We start from the raw sequence: 18958 nt of genomic DNA on the forward strand, positions 1-18958 counted from the left end.
AGGGCATTTTGGAAGAACACCTGCAAAAACCTGAAACACCCTGGAAACAGTGAAAATTGCAGCAAAAAAGACAGGGGATGGAGAGAACTGACTGGAAACAGAAACCAAACAGGAATTAAGTTCAAATTCCAGGTGTAAGATTTTGGGGCTTCATTACGTTATCTATAGACAGTGAGAATAAAGAATGAATCTTTCTTGGGAGAGAATGTTTGGCCTTTTTCAGCATTAGTTCATGTGCAACCTGAACTTTGTAGAGTGAGCCAAAGAAAACCCTTATGAATCTACCTGAGGCCAAAATGCTCATGCAAGGACCCCTTCCTAATAGATCGGCTGCCAACTGGTGATGGAGAGAGGAAAAAAATAATGTACTTTTACAAGTTACCTGAACTTCACTTTAGGGAAAGATGGCCATGGTGGTTATTTCTTCTCTGAGTAAAAGGCAGGGTAGCAAGTAGCTAAGATGGGTGTCAGACTTCCTGGTTTGAATCCCTGCTTTGGCCAGTCAATATTTATGTGGCCTTGGAAAAGTTTTCTAGCTTTTATCTTACTGTCCCCCACCCCCACATTACAGGACAAATATTATTTATCTGGAATAATTGGGGATGGTAAAGGTGAATCTTAGCTAGGTGCAGCGTCGCATGCCTGTGATTCCAGCCACTGTAATGCCAGCCAAATGGGAGGCTGAGATACTGGGAAAGCACACTATCGGCGCCCAAAGAACTGCTATTATAAGGCCTCCGGGGCGGTAAGGAAAAGAAAAAGAATGCCCACAGCAAACTAGTGATTAACCCTGGACTGCAGATCTGATTCCCCGCGCGGAACTCTCCCTCAAGCTCACAGATTTTCTGGGTAGTCAAGGATGTGTGTGGCCAAGGAAGAAGGGCTGATGGAGTTGTGCAGAAAACAAAAGGCAGGCGCAAGGGTTTGGGGGCCGAATCACAGTGTCTGCGCGATAGAAACGAGGCTGAGTGGGCACCCGTGGAGAATAACTGGCGCCTTTCGGACTTCCAAGGTATTCTGCCTCCCAGGACGAAAAGCCCTTTCTATTGCATCTTGGGAGCTGTGGCTAACCCCGATGCATGGAGGGACGGGTAGTCTTTCCCTCCTCTGCTTCCGCTACGCTCCCGCCTCAAAGGCCGCCTTCATCCATCTTTCCCAGCAAGCTCCGCGCCAGCGCCGGCCGCTGATTGGCTGCAGTAAGAGCAGGCAGCCTGCCGGCAGCGGTTACCCGGGGTTTCCGGTACTAGGCCAGAGCGGGGAACGCCGTCCGACGTCGGCGGTGAGGTGAGTACAGCTGCGGTCGGTAGGACGAGAGTGTCACAGGGCCTGTGGGCCCGGACACATCGGCTACTGGGGGAATCGCGTCAATTCCCTGCGTGGGCTGTAGCGAGGCGGTCGTCCTGCGCATGCGCGGGCGTTCGGCGCGGCTGAAGGGCGCGCCGGGCGTGGGTGGCTACGCGCGCGCGCGCGCGCAGCCCACGTGGGGCCTGGGGGGCGGGGGAGGGGGTCGGGACTCGAGCGTCCCGCCACGTCAGTCTGCGGCCGGGAGCCAATCCCGCGCTCGGATTGCGGTGAGGGGGCCGTGTTCGTGCCGGGAAGTGGCTCTGGGAGAAAAGAGGCCTCTTTCCTCACCCCCCTTCAGGAGCAGCGCCCCGACAGCCTGCCAGGGCCCGCCAGGGCCCCCCGACTGGCCAGAAACCGAGTACCATTGACTCCCTCCGGCCAGGTTGTTTGTTGGAAGAAGCTTTGTGCGCCTGGTGTTGGAATTTCTGGTCCAGGCTGCGAAGAATTTGGAAGTCTGGAAAATAGCAAGTGTGTGTGTTTCTAAAGGATCTGCCTCTAACCTAGCATTACAAATCACAATGAAGAACCAAGACAAAAAGAATGGGGCTGCCAAACAGTCCAACCCAAAAAGCAGCCCCGGGCAGCCGGAAACAGGACCAGAGGGACCCCAGGGGCGGCCCAGCCAGTCAGCACCTGCGACCGAAGCTGAAGGTTCCACCAGCCAGGCGCCTGGGAAGACGGAGGGTGTGTGCCAGCTCTGCTTTTCCGTGGGCAGGGGGAGGGGTTTATGGTACCAGCCTTGCTCCTGGAGTTAGAGGTTGAGGCCACTGTTTACCCAGAAAGGAGGAAATACCGAGTGGGAGGAGATAGTGCCCCTTCTGTGTGAGCCCCATGGGGACATGGTAGAGCCTTCCCTCTTAAGACCTGGAACAGAACTCTTGGGAGTAGGCTCTGGCAGGATTTAATCAGGTGGCATCCAAATGAGACAACCGTCAGCAAAGCAGTGCCCCACTAGATATACCTCAGTCACCAGTGGGTAGTTGTCCTTCATATTGGAGGCATTTCTAGAACTATTTGAATAGCAGGGGCTAGGGATATAGCTCAGTTGGTAGAGTGCTTGCCTTGCATGCATAAGGCCCTGGGTTCAATTCCCAGTACCTCAAAAAAATAAATATAAAAATGCTCTTACTATATAGAACTATTTGAATAGCAAGACCTAGCTTTTGAAAGGAAGGAGATGGAATAGAAGTTAAGCTCCTGCTCTGTGCCAGCCCTGCCCTATGTGCTGGATACTTAATGTTTGATTTCTCCTGTGCTCATAACATTTGGGTGGTAGTAAGAAATAGGTAAATCATTTTGTAAGTTAATAAACTGAGGTTTAAAGAAGTTAGACAACATTTAACCCAAACTAGTGAGTTTGGGTCTGAAAAAAATGCCAACCCATAGCGTAACCATCTTATTTCTCACTCTACCTCTTGTTTTTTCTTGCTGAAGGGGCTCAAGCCAAAGCAGTTCAGTCTGGGGCCCTCCGTGATGTCTCAGAGGAGTTGAGCCGCCAGTTGGAGGATATTCTGAGTACATACTGTGTGGACAACAATCAGGGGGGCCCAGGGGAGGATGGAGCACAGGGTGAGCCAGCTGAACCTGAAGATGCAGAGAAGTCCCGGACATATGCAGCAAGGAATGGGGAGCCTGAGCCAGGAACCCCTGTAGTCAATGGCGAGAAGGAAACCTCCAAGGGAGAGCCATGCACAGAAGAAATCCGTGCAAATGATGAGGTTGGAGACCGGGACCACCGAAGGCCACAGGAGAAGAAGAAAGCCAAGGGTCTGGGTGAGAAAGGGCAGCTTTTTGGAATGCTAGTGAGGGGAGGGAGTTTGGTTCTGGCATTCCATGGAACTAGCCTGCCCTGCTAGAATTCAGAGAAAAGTTTACTTCTCAGAGCAGCTGGTTTCCATAGTTTAATCAAGGCAAGGGATGCTGGATATTCTCTATTCAAAGCCTCCTGGTCTTGGGAGCAAGTGGGGCTGAAATCCAGCTGGTTCTCTTGCTGAGAAAATGAAGAGCAGGAGCCTTTGATAGACTTTTTTGAGGGGGAAGGGAATGGAACTGGGGATTGAACTAAAGGGCACTCAACCACTGAGCAACATCCCCAGCCTTATTTTCCTTTTTTTTTTTTTTTTTCATTTTTTTAAATTGGTTGTTCACAACATTACAAAGCTCTTGACATATCATATTCCCAGCCTTATTTTCTATTTTATTTAGAGACAGGGTCTGACTAAGTTGCTTAGTGCCTCACTTGGAACTCGAGATCCTCCTGCCTCAGCCTCCTGAGCCACTGGGATCATGGGCATGCGCCACCACACATGGTCCTAGATGGACTCTTGAGCACCACTTCTAACCTGCTATGTGACCTTGGGATGTCCTTTATCTCTTTGGATTTTAATATCCACATCTACATTAAGGGAATTGGACTAAACAAGGGTTGAAAACCAAAACCCAGTTGTCTGGATAAGCTAAATTAGACAGGAGGCCTTATGAGGACCAAGAGTGGGCCTGATTCAACCTGATTCAGCCACAGTTGCATGCACTCAACTGAATAGCTTAACAAAAGGCAACTAAAGTAGTAGAAACCAAATAAAACCCATCTGTGGGTAGAATTGGGCCTCTGTCACTGGCTAGCAGTTTTCATGATGATTTCTTCAGGCCTTCCAGGGCTAACACTTCAGGAGCCTGGTCTGTGCTGTGTACAGAGGAGGCCTTCAGGGGAGGCAGATGGAAGGCTCCATAATTCAGGCACAAGACAGTAAGGAAAAAGCAGTGACAGTTCAACAGCTGTGTGTATGTGTATAAGAATCTAGGTTAGGTCCCTGTCCTAGTCCTTATTCCCCTAACTTTTTTTTTTTTTTTAAACACTTAGGACCACATATATGGAAAGGATATTCATTTTAAAATTCACCATTTGGCTACATTTGTTGGCAGGAGTTAATTTCTCAAGGAGACCAGGACTCTTATTGCTACCTCTGTCAGAAAGGCCTTCCTTGCATTGAAACAGTAGCATTAGGTCACCTTTTGTCATTTGGTAGAGAAGGCAGTTTTTTCCTCCTACTAGTGCTACTCAACCAAGGAAATTCCACAAAAATTCAGTCCTTTATTTAATAAGCATTCATTCACATGCTTTGTGGTGGCACTATGGACACTACTGATGCTGCAATGATGTGCAGGATTCAGTTGGTTCCAACCTTGTTGAAGCACCTAGTCTAGTAGGGAACGTGGCCAACAGGCAAAACAGAAAGTGTGATAGGGGAGGGTTACCTCAGTGCTCATAAGTGTGAGCCTGAGAGTGGATGAGGGGAGGTGAGCCCTGAGAAGGGGGTATCTACCTTTGCTCCTTTTGCTTTATAGGGAAGGAGATCACATTGCTGATGCAGACACTGAACACACTAAGCACCCCAGAGGAGAAGCTGGCAGCACTGTGCAAGAAGTATGCTGAACTGGTCAGTTTGCCCCTTCCACTGGCATCCCCCTGCCTTTGTAAAGTCAACAGACCACCTGGCATAGGGCTATGTGGGGCAAGTGACTAGCTTAATTCCTGTTCAACCTTTCTCTGAACCTTTTCCCTCTATTAAATTGGAGTCAATTCCCATCCCCCCACTTTAGTGCTAACAATGAGGTAAAACTTCACATTATACTGAGAATTGAACTCAAGGGCATTCAACCACTGAGCCAACCCCAGCCTTATTGTATTTTATTTAGAGGCAGGTTCTCACTGAATTGCTTAGCACCTCACTTTTGCTGAGGCTGGCTTTGAATTCCTGATGCTCCTGCCTCAGCCTCCCAAGCCACTGGGATTACAGGAGTGTACCACCATGCCTGGCAAAACTTTGCATTTCTTAAAAGAAATTTTTTTGGGGGCGGGGGGTTATTAAAGATTGAACCCAGGGTGCTTAACCACTGAGCCACATCCCCAGCCCTTTTTTATATTTAGACACAGGGTCTTGCTGAGTTGCTAAGTTGCTGAGACTGGCCTTTGAATTTGAGATCCTCCTGCCTCAGCTTCCCAAGCTGCTGGGATTATAGGCGTGCACCACCATGCCTGGCTTAAAAGAAATTTCTGAAAGAGCAATTCCCAGGTGGTAGAGCCCTACCTAGCTCCTAGTTTGTCAAATTCTATGTGATCTTGCCATAGTGTGCTTTTGGATACATCTTCTTAAAATAAGGAGATACACAGGGCCATTATCACATTAACAAAATTAATGCTAGTCATTTGCTATTTATTTCCCTTTTTCCTCCAGAGCAGTTTTTCATCTCACTGCCTCTTGTTTTTTTTTTTTTTCTTTATGAAATCAATGTATTGCAGAACCAGTTTAATTGTCCTGTATGAGGCATTATTTCTACCTTTATTGTCTCTGTAGTAGCATTTAACTTGTCCCTTTACCTTCGTAGTTCCACTAAGTAAAATGGAAGTTAGCTCTAAAAATTTGATTCAATTGAGGTTCAACATTTGCAAAAATAATTATTCTTAGGTAGTATACTCTGTTTCTTGTAGCATCACAAGAAATACCAAGTGTGGTCTTCCATCTTTTGGTGTTGAAAGTGTTGACTATATTCAAGGGGGTCAGCCAAATCCCTCTGGACAGGTTTCACATCAGAATTTGAATTAACAGGTTCATCTGTTAATGGTCATTACCTATTTATTTTATTTTATTTTATCATTATTATTGCTGTTTACCTATTTTAGAATTCTTTAATTCCATCCACATTTCTTTTTAAAGAAAATTTTTTTAACCTTGATTTTATCTATTTATTTCTAAGTGGTGCTGAGGATTGAACCCAGGGTCTCATACTTGGTAGGCGAGTGCCTTACCACTGAGCCACAACCCCAGTCCCTCCATCCACATATAACTGGTTATTCTGTTCTGGAAGAAATTTGTCTGGAAAATGGGGGCAATCATAACCTGACTAATGGGATTATTTTAATAACTAAAATTAAAAGGAAATCACCTTGGGCTGGATATGTAGCGCAGTAGTAGAGCATTTGGCCTGGCCTACATGATGCCCAGCATCACAGAGTAAAAAGAAGAAGAAAATGACCTCCATTTTGGATAATCTGGCCAGGGAAAGAGGTTAAGGACTGTCAGGCCCAGGAATCACAGTTGTCTGTTGATACTGAAATAACCAAAAATGAGAATAGGAATTGTGTAGAGAACAAGAGTGAACCAGAACTGAAGTCTGGGAGGAATTAGAGGCAGCAATAGGGTCTGTGAATGTGTCTGAGGTGGGGTAGCAGGTAATTTCATCATAGTGTGAGAGTGTCCAGCAAGTTGGGGCCATGCAGTGGTCTGACGTATCTTGAGAATTCTATATCTAAAGTCAGAGCTAGGATAGAAGCTGATCTGCTGGTTGTGTGACCTTACTGGTCCTAGTGAGTGTGCATTCCTGTATTCCTAAGATGGACCCTTGAGTTAATGTGAGGAATTCACAGGAGGAGCATGTAGATCACCAACATTGTGGGCCTATAAGAGTTCTTCTGGCCTGAGCTGCTTCATCTGGTGTCTGGGGATAGGCCAGTGCTCAGCTCAGGAGTTCTTAGAGCTACATAATAATCCCCATAAGGAGACACCTCCCCCCTGCCCCAGGTGTTCAGTGTCCTCCCTATCCCCAGCTGGAAGAACATCGGAATTCACAGAAGCAGATGAAACTCCTGCAGAAGAAACAAAGCCAACTGGTACAAGAGAAGGACCACCTGCGCGGGGAGCATAGCAAGGCTGTCCTGGCCCGCAGCAAGCTTGAGAGTCTGTGCCGTGAGCTGCAAAGGCACAATCGCTCCCTCAAGGTAGGCCAGGGGGCCTCTCTCTCTGATCACTGGTCTTTGATTGGCTTTCCCCTCAAAAAGTAGTATAGGTTCACATTATACAAACACTTCACATCCAGTAATGCCCCACCTTCAAGAGAACTGCAACCATTGACATGTACTTGTCTTGAATAAGGTAAAGGTTAAGACAACTCCAAATGCAGTGGCCTTAGTATTTCTCAATTAGATAGCAGTCCCATCCTGTGTTAGTCACCTTTCCCTTTTTATAACAAATACCTGAGATAATCAACTTAGGCCTGAGGGGAAGGCAGGGCAGAACAAAACTGCTCACCTCAGTGCTGGGAAGAGGCCACTGGTCCCACCAACCCCTTTTGGGACATACTTCCAATGACCTAAAGATATTTCAGTAGGCCCCACCTCTTTTTTTTTTTTTTAGTTCTCGGCAGACACAACATCTTTGTATGTGGTGCTGAGGATCGAACCCGGGCCGCACGCATGCCAGGCGAGCGCGCTACCGCTTGAGCCACATCCCCAGCCCCCCTTTTTTTTTTTTTTTTTTTTTTTTTTTTTTTTTTTTTTTTATATAGAACTGGGAATGGAACTCGGAGTCTTACGCATGCTGGGCAAGCACTCTGCCACTGAACTATACCCCCAGCCCTTTTTATTTTATTTTATTTATTTATTTATTTATTTAATTTTGAGAGAGAGTCTCACTAAGTTGCCCACACTGGCCTCAAATTTGGGATCCTCCTGCTTCAACCCCTTGAGTAGCTAGGATTATAGCCATATGTCACAGCATCTAGCTAGGTCCCCATCTCTTTCTACTAGTGCCACACTGGGGACCAAGCCTTTACTACATAAATCTTTACAGGGGACAGAAATCTAAACTATAGCAACTACTAAGCAGATATCCAGTGCTTATCTCAGAGATTATTAGGATCCTGGATCCTGGGCATCTCCTAGGGTGGGTGGGGTCAGTGTGGTTAAAGCCTTGTTGCTACCATGTCAGCAAGATAGGGGGTTGGTTGGTTGTTTTTGTACTGGGAATTGAACTCAGGGACACTCTACCACTGAGCCACATCCCCAGCCCTAATTTATATTTTATTTAGAGACAGGGTCTCACTGAGTTGCTTAATACCTTGCCATTGCTGAGGCTGGCTTTGAACTCACAATCCTCCTGCCTCAACCTCCTGAGCTGCTGGGATTATAGGCATGTGGCATCACACCCAGCAGCAAAATAGGTTTTGTGCATATATCCTCCCAAGTTTTTATATTTCTTATAGAATTTGAATGTGAATATACAGTGTTTTGCAACTTGTTTTTCTTTGTCCATTCTAGGATTGAACCCAGGGGATTAAGCATGTTAAGTAAGCACTCTGCCACTAAAGTATATTCCCAGCACTTTATTGAATTTTATTCTGGGACAGCCTGCCCACTTGCTCAGGCTAGCCTTAAATTCATGTAATTCAGAATTCAGAATCCTCCTTAAATTCAGAATCATCCTGCTTCGTCCTCCTGAGTTGCCAGGATTATAGGCATGGGCCACTAAATTTACAGTGTTGCACACCTGTTATTCCAGCTACTCGAGAACCTGAGGCAAGAGGATCACAAGTTTGAGGACAGCCTGTGCAACTTGCAAGACCTTGTCTCAAAAAAAAATAAAAAGGGCTTAGGTTGTAGTTCAATAGTAGAGTACACGGGCTTTGTCTCTGGTACTGCGGCAAAAGGTAAAATAATATAAATTTATTAAAGGTGACAAATGTAAAGTTTTACATACAAATTATATATATATAATTTACTTTTATTTTTTGTAGTACCGGGGATTAAACTTAGGGGCATGTTACCACTAAGTAACATCTCCAGCCCTATTTTGTATTTTGTTTAGAGACAGGGTCTCCCTGAGTTGCTTAGTACATCACTTTTGCTGAGGCTGGCTTTGAACTTGCGATCCTCCTGCCTCAGCTTCCTGAGCTGCTGGGGTCACAGGCATGTGCGCCACTGCTCCCAGCATATACTGTTCTTTTTTTTTTTTGTCACTTTATATAACGTCTTATTTTTTTCCTCTCGGTTCATGCAGCAATATCATTCTTTTTTACAGCAGTGTTGGGTGGATATATGTGTGCTTTTCTTTTGGTACTGGGAATCGAACCCAAGGGTGCTTTACTGCTAAGGCACATCCCTAGCCCTGTTTTGTTTTTTTCCTTTTTTTTTTTTTTTTTTTGAGACAGGGTCTCACTAAGTTGCTTAGGACATCATAAAGTTGCTGAGGCTAGAGTTGTTTCCAACTTGTTTTTTTTTTTTTTTTTTTTTTTTTAACTGGAGATTGAACCCAGGGGCCTTAACTACCAAGCCACATCCTCAGCCCTTTTGTTTCGTATTTTATTTAGAGTCAGGGTATTGCCAAGCTCCTTAGGGCCTGGCTGAGTTGCTGAGGCTGGCCTTGATCTTTCGATTCTCCTGCCTCAGTCTCCTGAGCCACAGGGATTACAGGCATGCACTATCACATCCGGCTTCCAATTTTTCATGATTACATAGAGAGCTACAATGAAAATTCTTATTGTATATATCCACAGCCATTTATGTAGAATTTGTAGGATAAATTGCATAAGTGAAATGGCTGGGTCAAAGACTATGCACATTTTAAATTTTAATAGATTTTTCTAGATTGCCTTTTTTGGGAGCAGGGAGGGTACCAGGGATTGAACTCAGGCATTCGACCACTGAGCCACATCCTCGTTCCTATTTTGTATTTTATTTAAAGTCAGGGTCTCCCTGAGTTGCTTAGTGCCTTGCCATTGCTGAGGTTGGCTTTGAAGTTGCAATCCTCCTGCCTCAGCCTCCTGGGCCACTGGGATTATAAGCATGCCCCACTGCCCAGTTTAGATTGCCTTCTAATGAGGTGGCAGTATATCCCAACCAGCAATATCTGATTGTCTAATTTTATACTATTCTATTACCCTGGGTATTATTAACTTTTAACAACTTTCTGGGGTTTCAGGGAAGACAAAAGCACATTAAAACAGGAATACTTAATCTGGAGCCAGGTGGAGTAGCACATAGCTGTAATCTCATCTACTTAGGAGGCTTTGGCAGGAGTATCACAGGTTCAAGGCCTTTTTGAGCAACTCAATCTTAGTGAGATCCCATCTCAAAAATTTAAGAGAGTTAGACGGTGCTGGGGATATAGCTCAGTGGTAGAGGTTTTGTCTAGCCTTCATGAAGACCTGCTTCAATCCCCAATACTGCCAACAAAAAGAATATCTAAAATACTTTTTCTGGAGAATTTAGGAGGTCTAAGCTGTTTCAAAATGTAGCTGCATTTTTTCAGGGAATTTCATTGGATATCAATTGATTTACAGAGGGGTACATTAGGAAACATCATTGAATGACATCCTGCAGCCTGGCTCCAGGCTTAGTGGCAGAGAGGGCTCTTGGCACAGATCCCTGTGGGATAGTTGTGGGAGCCTTGTGTTGCTGGCTAGGGAACAGTGGATGATGATGCTGGGCTGGCTTCTCTGCCCAGGAAGAAGGTGTGCAGCGCGCCCGAGAGGAAGAGGAGAAGCGCAAGGAGGTGACCTCACATTTCCAAGTGACACTGAATGACATTCAGCTGCAGATGGAACAGCATAACGAGCGTAACTCCAAACTGCGCCAGGAGAATATGGAGTTGGCTGAGAGGCTTAAGAAACTAATTGAGCAGTATGAACTTCGAGAGGAGGTGAGGTTGTCATGGATAGCAGTGGTGACCATCAGATTGTGAGGCTCTTGGTGTGTGCTGGGTACTAAAGCAGCACACTTCAGTCTTCATTCCATTCTTCCTCCTTCCTTGAAAATGGAGGTGTGTGGTATACCTCCAGCAGAGCTTGGGGCAGCACCTCCAAATCAGACACTTTAGCATTGAAACTTCTAGATACTTCCCTAGATTATAAATAGGTTTACATTGGTACATTTGAGGTTTGACTGGCAGATTTTGGTATTTCAGTTTTCAGAACTTTTCTTATTTCATTTTTATTTTTTGTGTTAGTGGAGATTGAACCCATGGATCCCACATGCTAGGTAAGAGCTCTACACCTGAGCTACATCCCCAATGATTTTTAGGCTTTTTGGAATTTGGAATTCCAGGGGAAATGCTGGACCTGTAGTAGGTATGGAATCCAGGGGATATATCCACTGATTTGCGTGCTGCTTGGCTGCCCCTGCCACTTGGAAGGTCAGGGTGTCCCTACCTTGGCTAACATTGGCTGTTGTAGCAGGCACTTAAAACATTCAGTCCCTTTTGCCAGTCATGTGTTTTCTGGTCATGAGAAGGGAAATGTGCAGCTACCTTATAGGCCTGGCTGGGGACCTTCTCTGAACCAGGTGCCTAGGGGGATATAGGCAGGACCTGCTCTCTTGGGATTGCTTTTCAGTATTGTGATTGTGTTGTACAGGACCTAGAGGGGAATCCTTGACCCACCCCTTAATTCTTTGTTCCTTGGGGGAAAGGCTGCTTGTGATTTGAGGGGAGTTAGTCTGGTTTGGGCCCTGAGCTCCGAGAGACATGAAGTCTTTCTGGGCCACTAGAGTGAAGTACTACCTCCCAAGAATCTGAGGATCCTCTCTCCTTCCTTCCCCCAAGGCTGAAGGACTTAATGTTGCCTATAGAGGAGGAGATGCAGGTCAATCAGGCCCTGTAGCTTCTCACTGCCCTCCCTAGGTTCGAGTATTCCCACCTGCTCCTTTTGAGCCTCTGAATTTTAGATCACAGGTGACTGGTACTCATCCTTTCCCATACTGGACCTGTCCTCAAGATACCTTCCCTTCTCCATCTGAAAAATAGATTCCCTACATCCCTTTTTTTCAGTAAGTCCAAGGGATTTTACCTTCAAAGTAACCTGTGAGTGTATCACCTTCTCCACCTTCTCTGAACTGAGGTCCCCAGAGCTCCTCCAACAGTTAAGACAGCTATTCCTTGAGATGCATGGTCTAGTCTTTGTCTATAGAAATGGCAGTTCTCTGCCAAATGAGCTAGACTGTTCGTAGAAGTGCTTCTTTGCCCTTTCTTCCCACTTACAAGGGAGTCAGGGACTGCAAATGTGAAGAGTGCTGGCTCCATGAGGTGGTCAGTCTTGGAGCCAGAGGTTTGAGTGTATTAATTGCTTGGCTTCCTGGAATTAATTCCAGTCATTAACCCCTAAGCTTGCCCTAGTCAATCTCAATGGAAGAGAAACCAGGTGAAGTTTGGATGTTGACCATAATCTTGGTACATGGGGCCCACATCTTGTACATGTTGTTGAAGTCCAGTGTGTCAGATCATGATGGAGGTTAGGCAGTATGCCTGGTCTATGGATGGGGCCTCCTTGAGAAAGGGAGCTCCTAACGTGCAGAACCGTCTCATCATCTTACCTGCAGCATATTGACAAAGTCTTCAAACACAAGGACCTGCAGCAGCAGCTGGTGGATGCCAAGCTCCAGCAGGCTCAGGAGATGCTGAAGGAGGCAGAGGAGCGGCACCAGCGGGAGAAGGATTTTGTGAGGCTCAGGTCCCAGGACTTGGGTGGGGGGAGGGTATAGGTGGTGGGATAGGTTCTGGTGCAGCTTGGAATCGACTTTGTATTGATGGCAAGTTGTTGCCTGCTAGTCCAGTCAGTTGCCCATACAACAATCTAAGAGCAGGTAGCCTCAGTGAGGTCAGTGCTTGTAGAAAAAAGGCCAAACAGGCCCTGGAGCTTCTGACAATGTCTGGGATTCTGTCTTGGAAATAGCTCCTGAAAGAGGCAGTGGAATCCCAGAGGATGTGTGAGCTGATGAAGCAGCAGGAGACCCACCTGAAACAGCAGGTAAGGTAGTGGAACCTGACCCTGGGCCCCATCCTGGGGGTAATGAAATGGGACCTTCATTCTAGAAGTAGCTCTGCCTAGATTGCTATGTGACCTTGACTGAACCTTTGTTCTTGATTGCACCTCTGTGGTGGTAACCAGGTAGCTAAATGAACTCAGAGGACTTCATTCCTAGCTTGAAAGTTGTGTTGCTTTTGAGGAGATGGGGACAGAAGTTTGTCAAAAGTGGGGGGATCTTGATATTTTGAAATCACTCCAAATCTTAGTTTCCAAATTTAGCATTTTGGATTTATCCTTCCAAATACATGTTTGTTTTGTTTGTTTATTTGTTTTACTGGAAAACGATATCTGAACGCAGTTATTGGGTCAAAGGGCCAGAGAGGTCTGAGTATGTTGACCAGAGGTACCTTCCAGAGAAGCCCAGTCTTACATGTGGATTTCTTTCTCACCAGCTTGCCCTATACACAGAGAAGTTTGAGGAGTTCCAGAACACTCTTTCCAAAAGCAGTGAGGTATTCACCACATTCAAACAGGAAATGGAAAAGGTAATGATAGTCTAGACCATGTGTGGCTGCTGAATTGAACATGGAATCTGCCCCCACTCCATGGGGCCTCCTGGGAAGCTGTACATAGTTACTGTGATTGATATCTGTAGGGAGCTATCACAGCCTTTTCACCCTGGAGGAGGGGTACTCTGACCTTATATGTGTGTGTGTGTGTGTTGTCCTGGGGATGGTGAGGATGGAACCCAAGGCTTGAATGTAATAGGCAAGCTCTCTACTGCTGAGCTACATCACCAGCCCTGATAATGGACCTTTTTATCCTGGGCCTTGTATGTGTTAAGCATGCATTCTACCACTGAATATACCCCCAGCAGTAGACATTTAACTAGAGATTTCCTAACTGCGAGGTGGCACAGATGTGATGATCTTTCCCCACTTTGGAGACAGATTCATAGGTAGCCCAGCTCTGACCATTTCCTTCCATCTATCATGTAACTCAGATGACTAAGAAGATCAAGAAGCTGGAGAAAGAAACTACCATGTACCGGTCCCGATGGGAGAGTAGCAACAAGGCCCTGCTTGAGATGGCTGAGGAGGTAGGTAGAGGGTGACTGGAGCTCGGGGCAGGGGATGCAGTGTATTAGGCTCTTTTATGTTCTGCCAGTCGGTGACTGCTAGTGTGAAGTGGAACTGGATTCCTGTGTATGTCTCTCCAAATTCAAAGGCAGTATTCCTATTCCCAAAGGGAGGTGGTGAGCCCCATGGTAAGTCTGCAGTTGAACCCCAGGGAGCAAGTGGAAAAATAGGTTGAAGAAGCAGAAAAATTAGGGGTATCAGTGATTCATGTGGTTTGCATGCAGAGCAGCCCAGATAATTTTACTTTGTGGCTTATGGTATTAAAGAAAGGAGCTAACTCTGATGAAACACTTACTGTAGACCAGTCTTGCTGAATGTTTTGTTTTTTTACTTTTTTTTTTTTTTTAATATTTGTTTTTTAGTTGTAGTTGGACACAATACCTCTATTTTATTAATTTAATTTTATTGGGCTGGGGATGTGGCTCAAGCGGTAGCGCGCTCGCTTGGCATGCGTGCGGCCCGGGTTCGATCCTCAGCACCATATACCAACAAAGATGTTGTGTCTGCCGAGAACTAAAAAATAAATATTAAAAATTCTCTCTCTCTCTCTCTCTCTCCCTCTCCTCTCTCACTCTCTCTTTAAAAAAAAAAAAAAAAAGATATTAATTTTATTTGGTGCTGAGGCTTGAACCCAGGGCCTCACATGCGCTAGGCGAGTGCTCTACTGCTGAGCCACAACGCCAACCCTAGCTGAATGTTTTAGATATGTCAGTTCACTGAACCCTCTCTTGAGACCTAAGGTTGGTGTTAAGAGTCCTGTTTACAGATGAGATAAGCTCAAAAAATAAATGTTTTGCCAAGGTCATCTGGTAGAAACTGGAGGAATACATTGTCTAACAAAGCCATGCCCCTTCTCTGTACCATACTACCCCCAGGTGATAGCCAAGCCATAGCATAACCAGGGCTATTTACTGTAAGGGGCCAGCTTTTGACTGGGCTGCTCCCAGCCTTGTTGAATGTTTCCAACTAAGTGGTAGTGAGGTGGGAGATTGCTCACTACTACTGAAGAACCCATTTCTCTCCATAGAAAACACTTCGGGACAAAGAGCTGGAGGGTCTGCAGGTGAAAATCCAGCGGCTTGAGAAGCTATGCCGGGCACTGCAGACAGAGCGGAATGACCTGAACAAAAGGGTACAGGACCTGAGTGCTGGTGGCCAGGGCCTCCTCACTGACAGTGGCCCTGAGCAGAGGCCAGAGGCAGCCCCTGTCTCCAAAGAGCAGGTTGGCGAGGGGCCTGGGGTTCAAGCACCCAACTCCCCAAGGGCCACAGAAGTTCCTGGCTGCTCAGGAACACCATCCACAGAAGGATCAGTCCATACAGGGCCCCAGGAGCCCACCTCTGCCACCGCCTAGAGAGCCTGGTGCTTGGGGTGTGCTGGGAAGGGAGCAGCAGCTCAGCCAGGCCTGGTCCATACAAGGCTCCCATGCTAAGCAGCCCAGTGCTGAGGCCAGGGTGTTCTGACCTGGCTGGCATCTGATACTTGGCAATTTTGGATTTTGTGGGTCAGTTTTACATATATATGACATATGTGTACATTGGGCTTGCATTGAGGGTGGGGTGTACGGATGAAGTCAGTGGCTTTCCAGAGCCCTGGAAATCCACAAAATGGCTGCAGACAGGTGTTTACCACCACTACCCAGTACATAGTACTGTGTAGCAAGTTTGTATGATGAAAGTTCTTGTTGTACACCTGCCAGGTTCATTGTGAGCTAGTGAATCTCATAGAGGCATTGTCATCTGTAGCTGCCATCACAGAATGCTGGCAAGACAAGTGACATGAGTGATTCCCTGCCTAATTTGAGGCTCATACCCCTCCCAGCCCTTCAGAGCTCATGACAGGTGATAACACCCGGGCCAGTCTGCATTCTTTGTGAGCAAGGCTTGGGCGGCTTGGGTTCTCCTAGCTCCCCTGGAGGCTCCATTGCTTTTTGTAGCCCGGGAATGGTGCCCATGCTCAAGAGTCTTGGCAGGGCACTTGGAGTTCGTGGTTGAGCTGCTTTCCTGCCTAGGAAGAGGCACCTGGAGAATGTTTCTCTGTGGGATGATGTGCTGTTTGGGAGCCCCTTGGGCACTGCTTCCCCTGCCCTCTGATAGTGCCAGGACCAGGCCAATGTTGCTTCTCAGTAGCCTTATCATTCACAGGTGCCTCTCTAGCCTGCACAGATGATTGACAAGAGATCACCCAAAGGATTCTTTCTGAAGGTTTTTTGTTTTGCATGTTGATACTTCATACTGAGGATCTTCTGAGGAAGGAAAAGGGAGGGTGCTGTAGCAGTGGTACTGGGTGCCTGGCCTCCATTGTTCCACCCTTCACCATCCCACCTGGCTCCCTTGCCATGTTGGTGCTGAGGTTTCCTGTTTGGTAAGATCAGATTATTTAAGAGAGATGAAAGAGCTTCTTATGGCTTTGCCACAAGCTTGCCTATGGGTTTCAATCTTAGGAGGCTACCACTGGTTCCTACCACCACTGTCTCCATGCAGCAGCAGCTGGGCCCAAGGGCCAGCTGCCCTCTTGGCTTTACGGGTCTGTTTCTGCTCTCCTGACACCCCAACTGTGCAATCCTTGAGGTTTCCCTGACACCTCCTTGCCCAAGAAATGAGTCCTTGGGATTCCACCTCTTCTGTGTGGGAGCCCCCAGTTGTTGTCTGATAGGTAAAGAATGAGATTCAACAATAGACTGAGCCCTGGAAATCCATAAAATGGATGGAGATGGGTGTTTACCACCACTACCCAGTATATAGTACTGTGCAGCAAGTTTGTATGATGAAAGTTCTTGTTGTACACCTGCCAGGGTATTTACCACTCTTTGTATAGAGCAGTTTCTTGGGGCAACAGAATGAGTCTTGGAAGCAGGGCTCTGCTGGGTCTCTAGGGAGCTAAGAGCCTCAGACTAAGATAGGATGGGTAGGGTTTTGTTTCTTGATATACTTCTTTGAACTAGTTTATTATTCCACAGGTCCCTTCATCTTCCCCTAGCCCTTAACTTAAATTCCCCCAGATAAATAGGTTCATGAAGAGTGTTATATAGTCCTGAATCATGTTGAGACTTAAGAGATGGCAAATTAATCCCACCCCTCTTTCCCTTGGGTATCACTGATCCACTTCACAGTGTGTTCTGCTAACCCATAGTATATTCTTAATTCACTGAATATGCCCCAGCAACAATGTAAGTAAGTCTTTGCCATCCTTGGCTGAGATCTGCTCTCCTGTGGAGAAGTGTTTTCCCAAGGTCTTTTCCTTCCCTTCTTTGAAGTCCCTGTGTTTGGTGTGTTCCATGCCTCTGCTGGCCCCAATAAGGCCTCCCTTCCCCGGCCCCTGTGCCAGGCTGAGGTGTAGAACTGCCAACTCCACAGAGGGTGTGCTAGATTACAGAGGTGACGAGAGGAGTCAGAGCTGCCTTCCCCCTTGGAGAAAGTGGAAAGGCCTACAATGGCCTACATAATTGCCTGCCTCACTTTAGCTACCTCTTAAAGCCCATGGGGGGTTAGGTCTGTTGGATCCCAGTGTGATGGGATGGGAGGCTACAGTGTGTAGGTGGCCCCAGCTGGACTCCTCCAGGTCAGGGCCAGGTGGAACCTTGGGCTCTCAGCTCCACACATTTCTAGGCACCCAAATCAATCTGTAGATGGGGATTTCTTTTTCTTCCTCTACATTGACCAAATCTTACCAATCACTACAGCTGCTCTGCTCACTCTGCTTTCCAAAGTCAGCCTGGGTGCCACTCTAACTGGCCAGGAGTCTGGGCCAGATGTGGGGGAGGTGGCCTGTCCATGAGTGAGGGCCAGTGCCTTCCTCACCCAGGTGAGTCCCATGCACATAACCTCAGTTTTAGGACCAAGAGCTGTGTTGGTTTCTTAGATTGTTAGTTTTCCCTCCAGGGGACCACAGTAGGTGAGGCTTAGAGCCTAGCAGTTGGCTGTGCGAACATGTGTAACTCATGTTCAGGACCTTGTCCAGCTGAGAGCTTCATGCACACCAGATTTTGAGAGGTGTCAGCAGCACTTTTTGTTTGTTTGTTTGTTTTCCATGAGATTTTTGGACCACGGGCTGAGCTCAGGCACTTTGTGTACGAATGTTATTTCTGTAAAGACGGTTATTTAAGCCTCCTCCATTCCCACCATGTTGGCCCTACCAAGGACTGACTGAGAGGCCAATGGAGCTGCCCTGTGCGGGGACGCTGAAGCCTGCTGAACTGCTACTCCAGCCCTCACCTTGCACAGCACAGGGTTGATCACTTGGGACAGCCAGGCATTTGCCCGCTCCTCTCACTCTGCCTAGGGAGGGAGCTGCCTGTGTTCCTGTAACTGCTTTCCTTATGGTCCATCCTGGCCACCCAGACTTGTCTGAAGTTGTGCTGACAGCTTTTGGGGGAGCGGGGGGAGTTAATCTCCTTTTGGTATTCAACCAACAGCCAGGGACTTGATATTGATGTATTTTAAACCACATTAAATAAAGAGTCTGTTGCCTTACTTATTCCTCTCTTGCCTTGTGGTCATTTGATGTTTTTGGATACATCTGGTCCCTGCCATCATCACTGATGTCTGGATCTACTGCAAAGTGGCTATGGCTATGCCTAGCATCCTTTACCTTCTAGTGTTTCCTCCTGCCTTTTGGCAGTCACCACAGACTCAGGACACTGACATTTACTTAAGCTGCCTTTGCCCTTGGCAAAGTTAGCATGTGAGATGATTTTTTTTCACTCGAAAAATGTCCCTGAGGGCTGGGGATGTGGCTCAAGCGGTAGCGCACTCGCCTGGCATGCATTCACCCAGGTTCGATCCTCAGCACCACATACCAACAAAGATGTTGTGTCCGCTGAGAATTAAAAAATAAATATTAAAAAATTCTCTCTCCTCTCACTCTCTTAAAAAAAAAAAAATGTCCCTGAGCCAGGCACA

At 46.8% G+C, this 18958-nt stretch overlaps 1 protein-coding gene and 1 non-coding gene across 4 annotated transcripts; both read left to right on the forward strand.

The window, feature by feature from the left end:
• Window positions 1-1187: 1187 nt before the first annotated feature.
• Window positions 1188-18529, forward strand: Txlna (taxilin alpha). 3 transcript variants are annotated; one of them, XM_026406815.2, is made up of 11 exons: window positions 1188-1284; window positions 1643-2028; window positions 2779-3117; window positions 4690-4781; window positions 6950-7120; window positions 10623-10817; window positions 12491-12610; window positions 12844-12918; window positions 13371-13463; window positions 13922-14017; window positions 15085-18529. In XM_026406815.2, the coding sequence occupies exons 2-11, from the start codon at window positions 1863-1865 to the stop codon at window positions 15409-15411; spliced, it is 1674 nt and encodes a 557-aa protein (XP_026262600.2). In that variant the 5' UTR covers window positions 1188-1284; window positions 1643-1862; the 3' UTR covers window positions 15412-18529. The 3 variants fall into 3 exon arrangements, with proteins under 3 accessions (XP_026262600.2, XP_026262603.2, XP_026262602.2); XM_026406818.2 differs by having other exon boundaries at window positions 1849-2028; XM_026406817.2 differs by having other exon boundaries at window positions 1203-1284; window positions 1727-2028.
• On the forward strand, window positions 2375-2447 carry Trnaa-ugc (transfer RNA alanine (anticodon UGC)). The gene has a single exon. It is a non-coding gene; the product is annotated as a tRNA-Ala (tRNA).
• Window positions 18530-18958: the final 429 nt, after the last annotated feature.

Source organism: Urocitellus parryii, chromosome 11 (assembly GCF_045843805.1).
Source record: "Urocitellus parryii isolate mUroPar1 chromosome 11, mUroPar1.hap1, whole genome shotgun sequence".
Classification (NCBI taxonomy): Eukaryota; Metazoa; Chordata; class Mammalia; order Rodentia; family Sciuridae; genus Urocitellus; species Urocitellus parryii.

What these genes read in the sequence shown, in the direction of transcription:
- Txlna (XM_026406815.2), top strand. Translation starts at nt 1,863, where the DNA reads ATGAAGAACCAAGACAAAAAGAATGGGGCTGCCAAACAGTCCAACCCA. An exon ending in AGTATGAACTTCGAGAGGAG is followed by an intron (nt 10,818 to 12,490) that starts GTGAGGTTGTCA and finishes TCTTACCTGCAG; the next exon opens with CATATTGACAAAGTCTTCAA. An exon ending in TGCTTGAGATGGCTGAGGAG is followed by an intron (nt 14,018 to 15,084) that starts GTAGGTAGAGGG and finishes TTCTCTCCATAG; the next exon opens with AAAACACTTCGGGACAAAGA.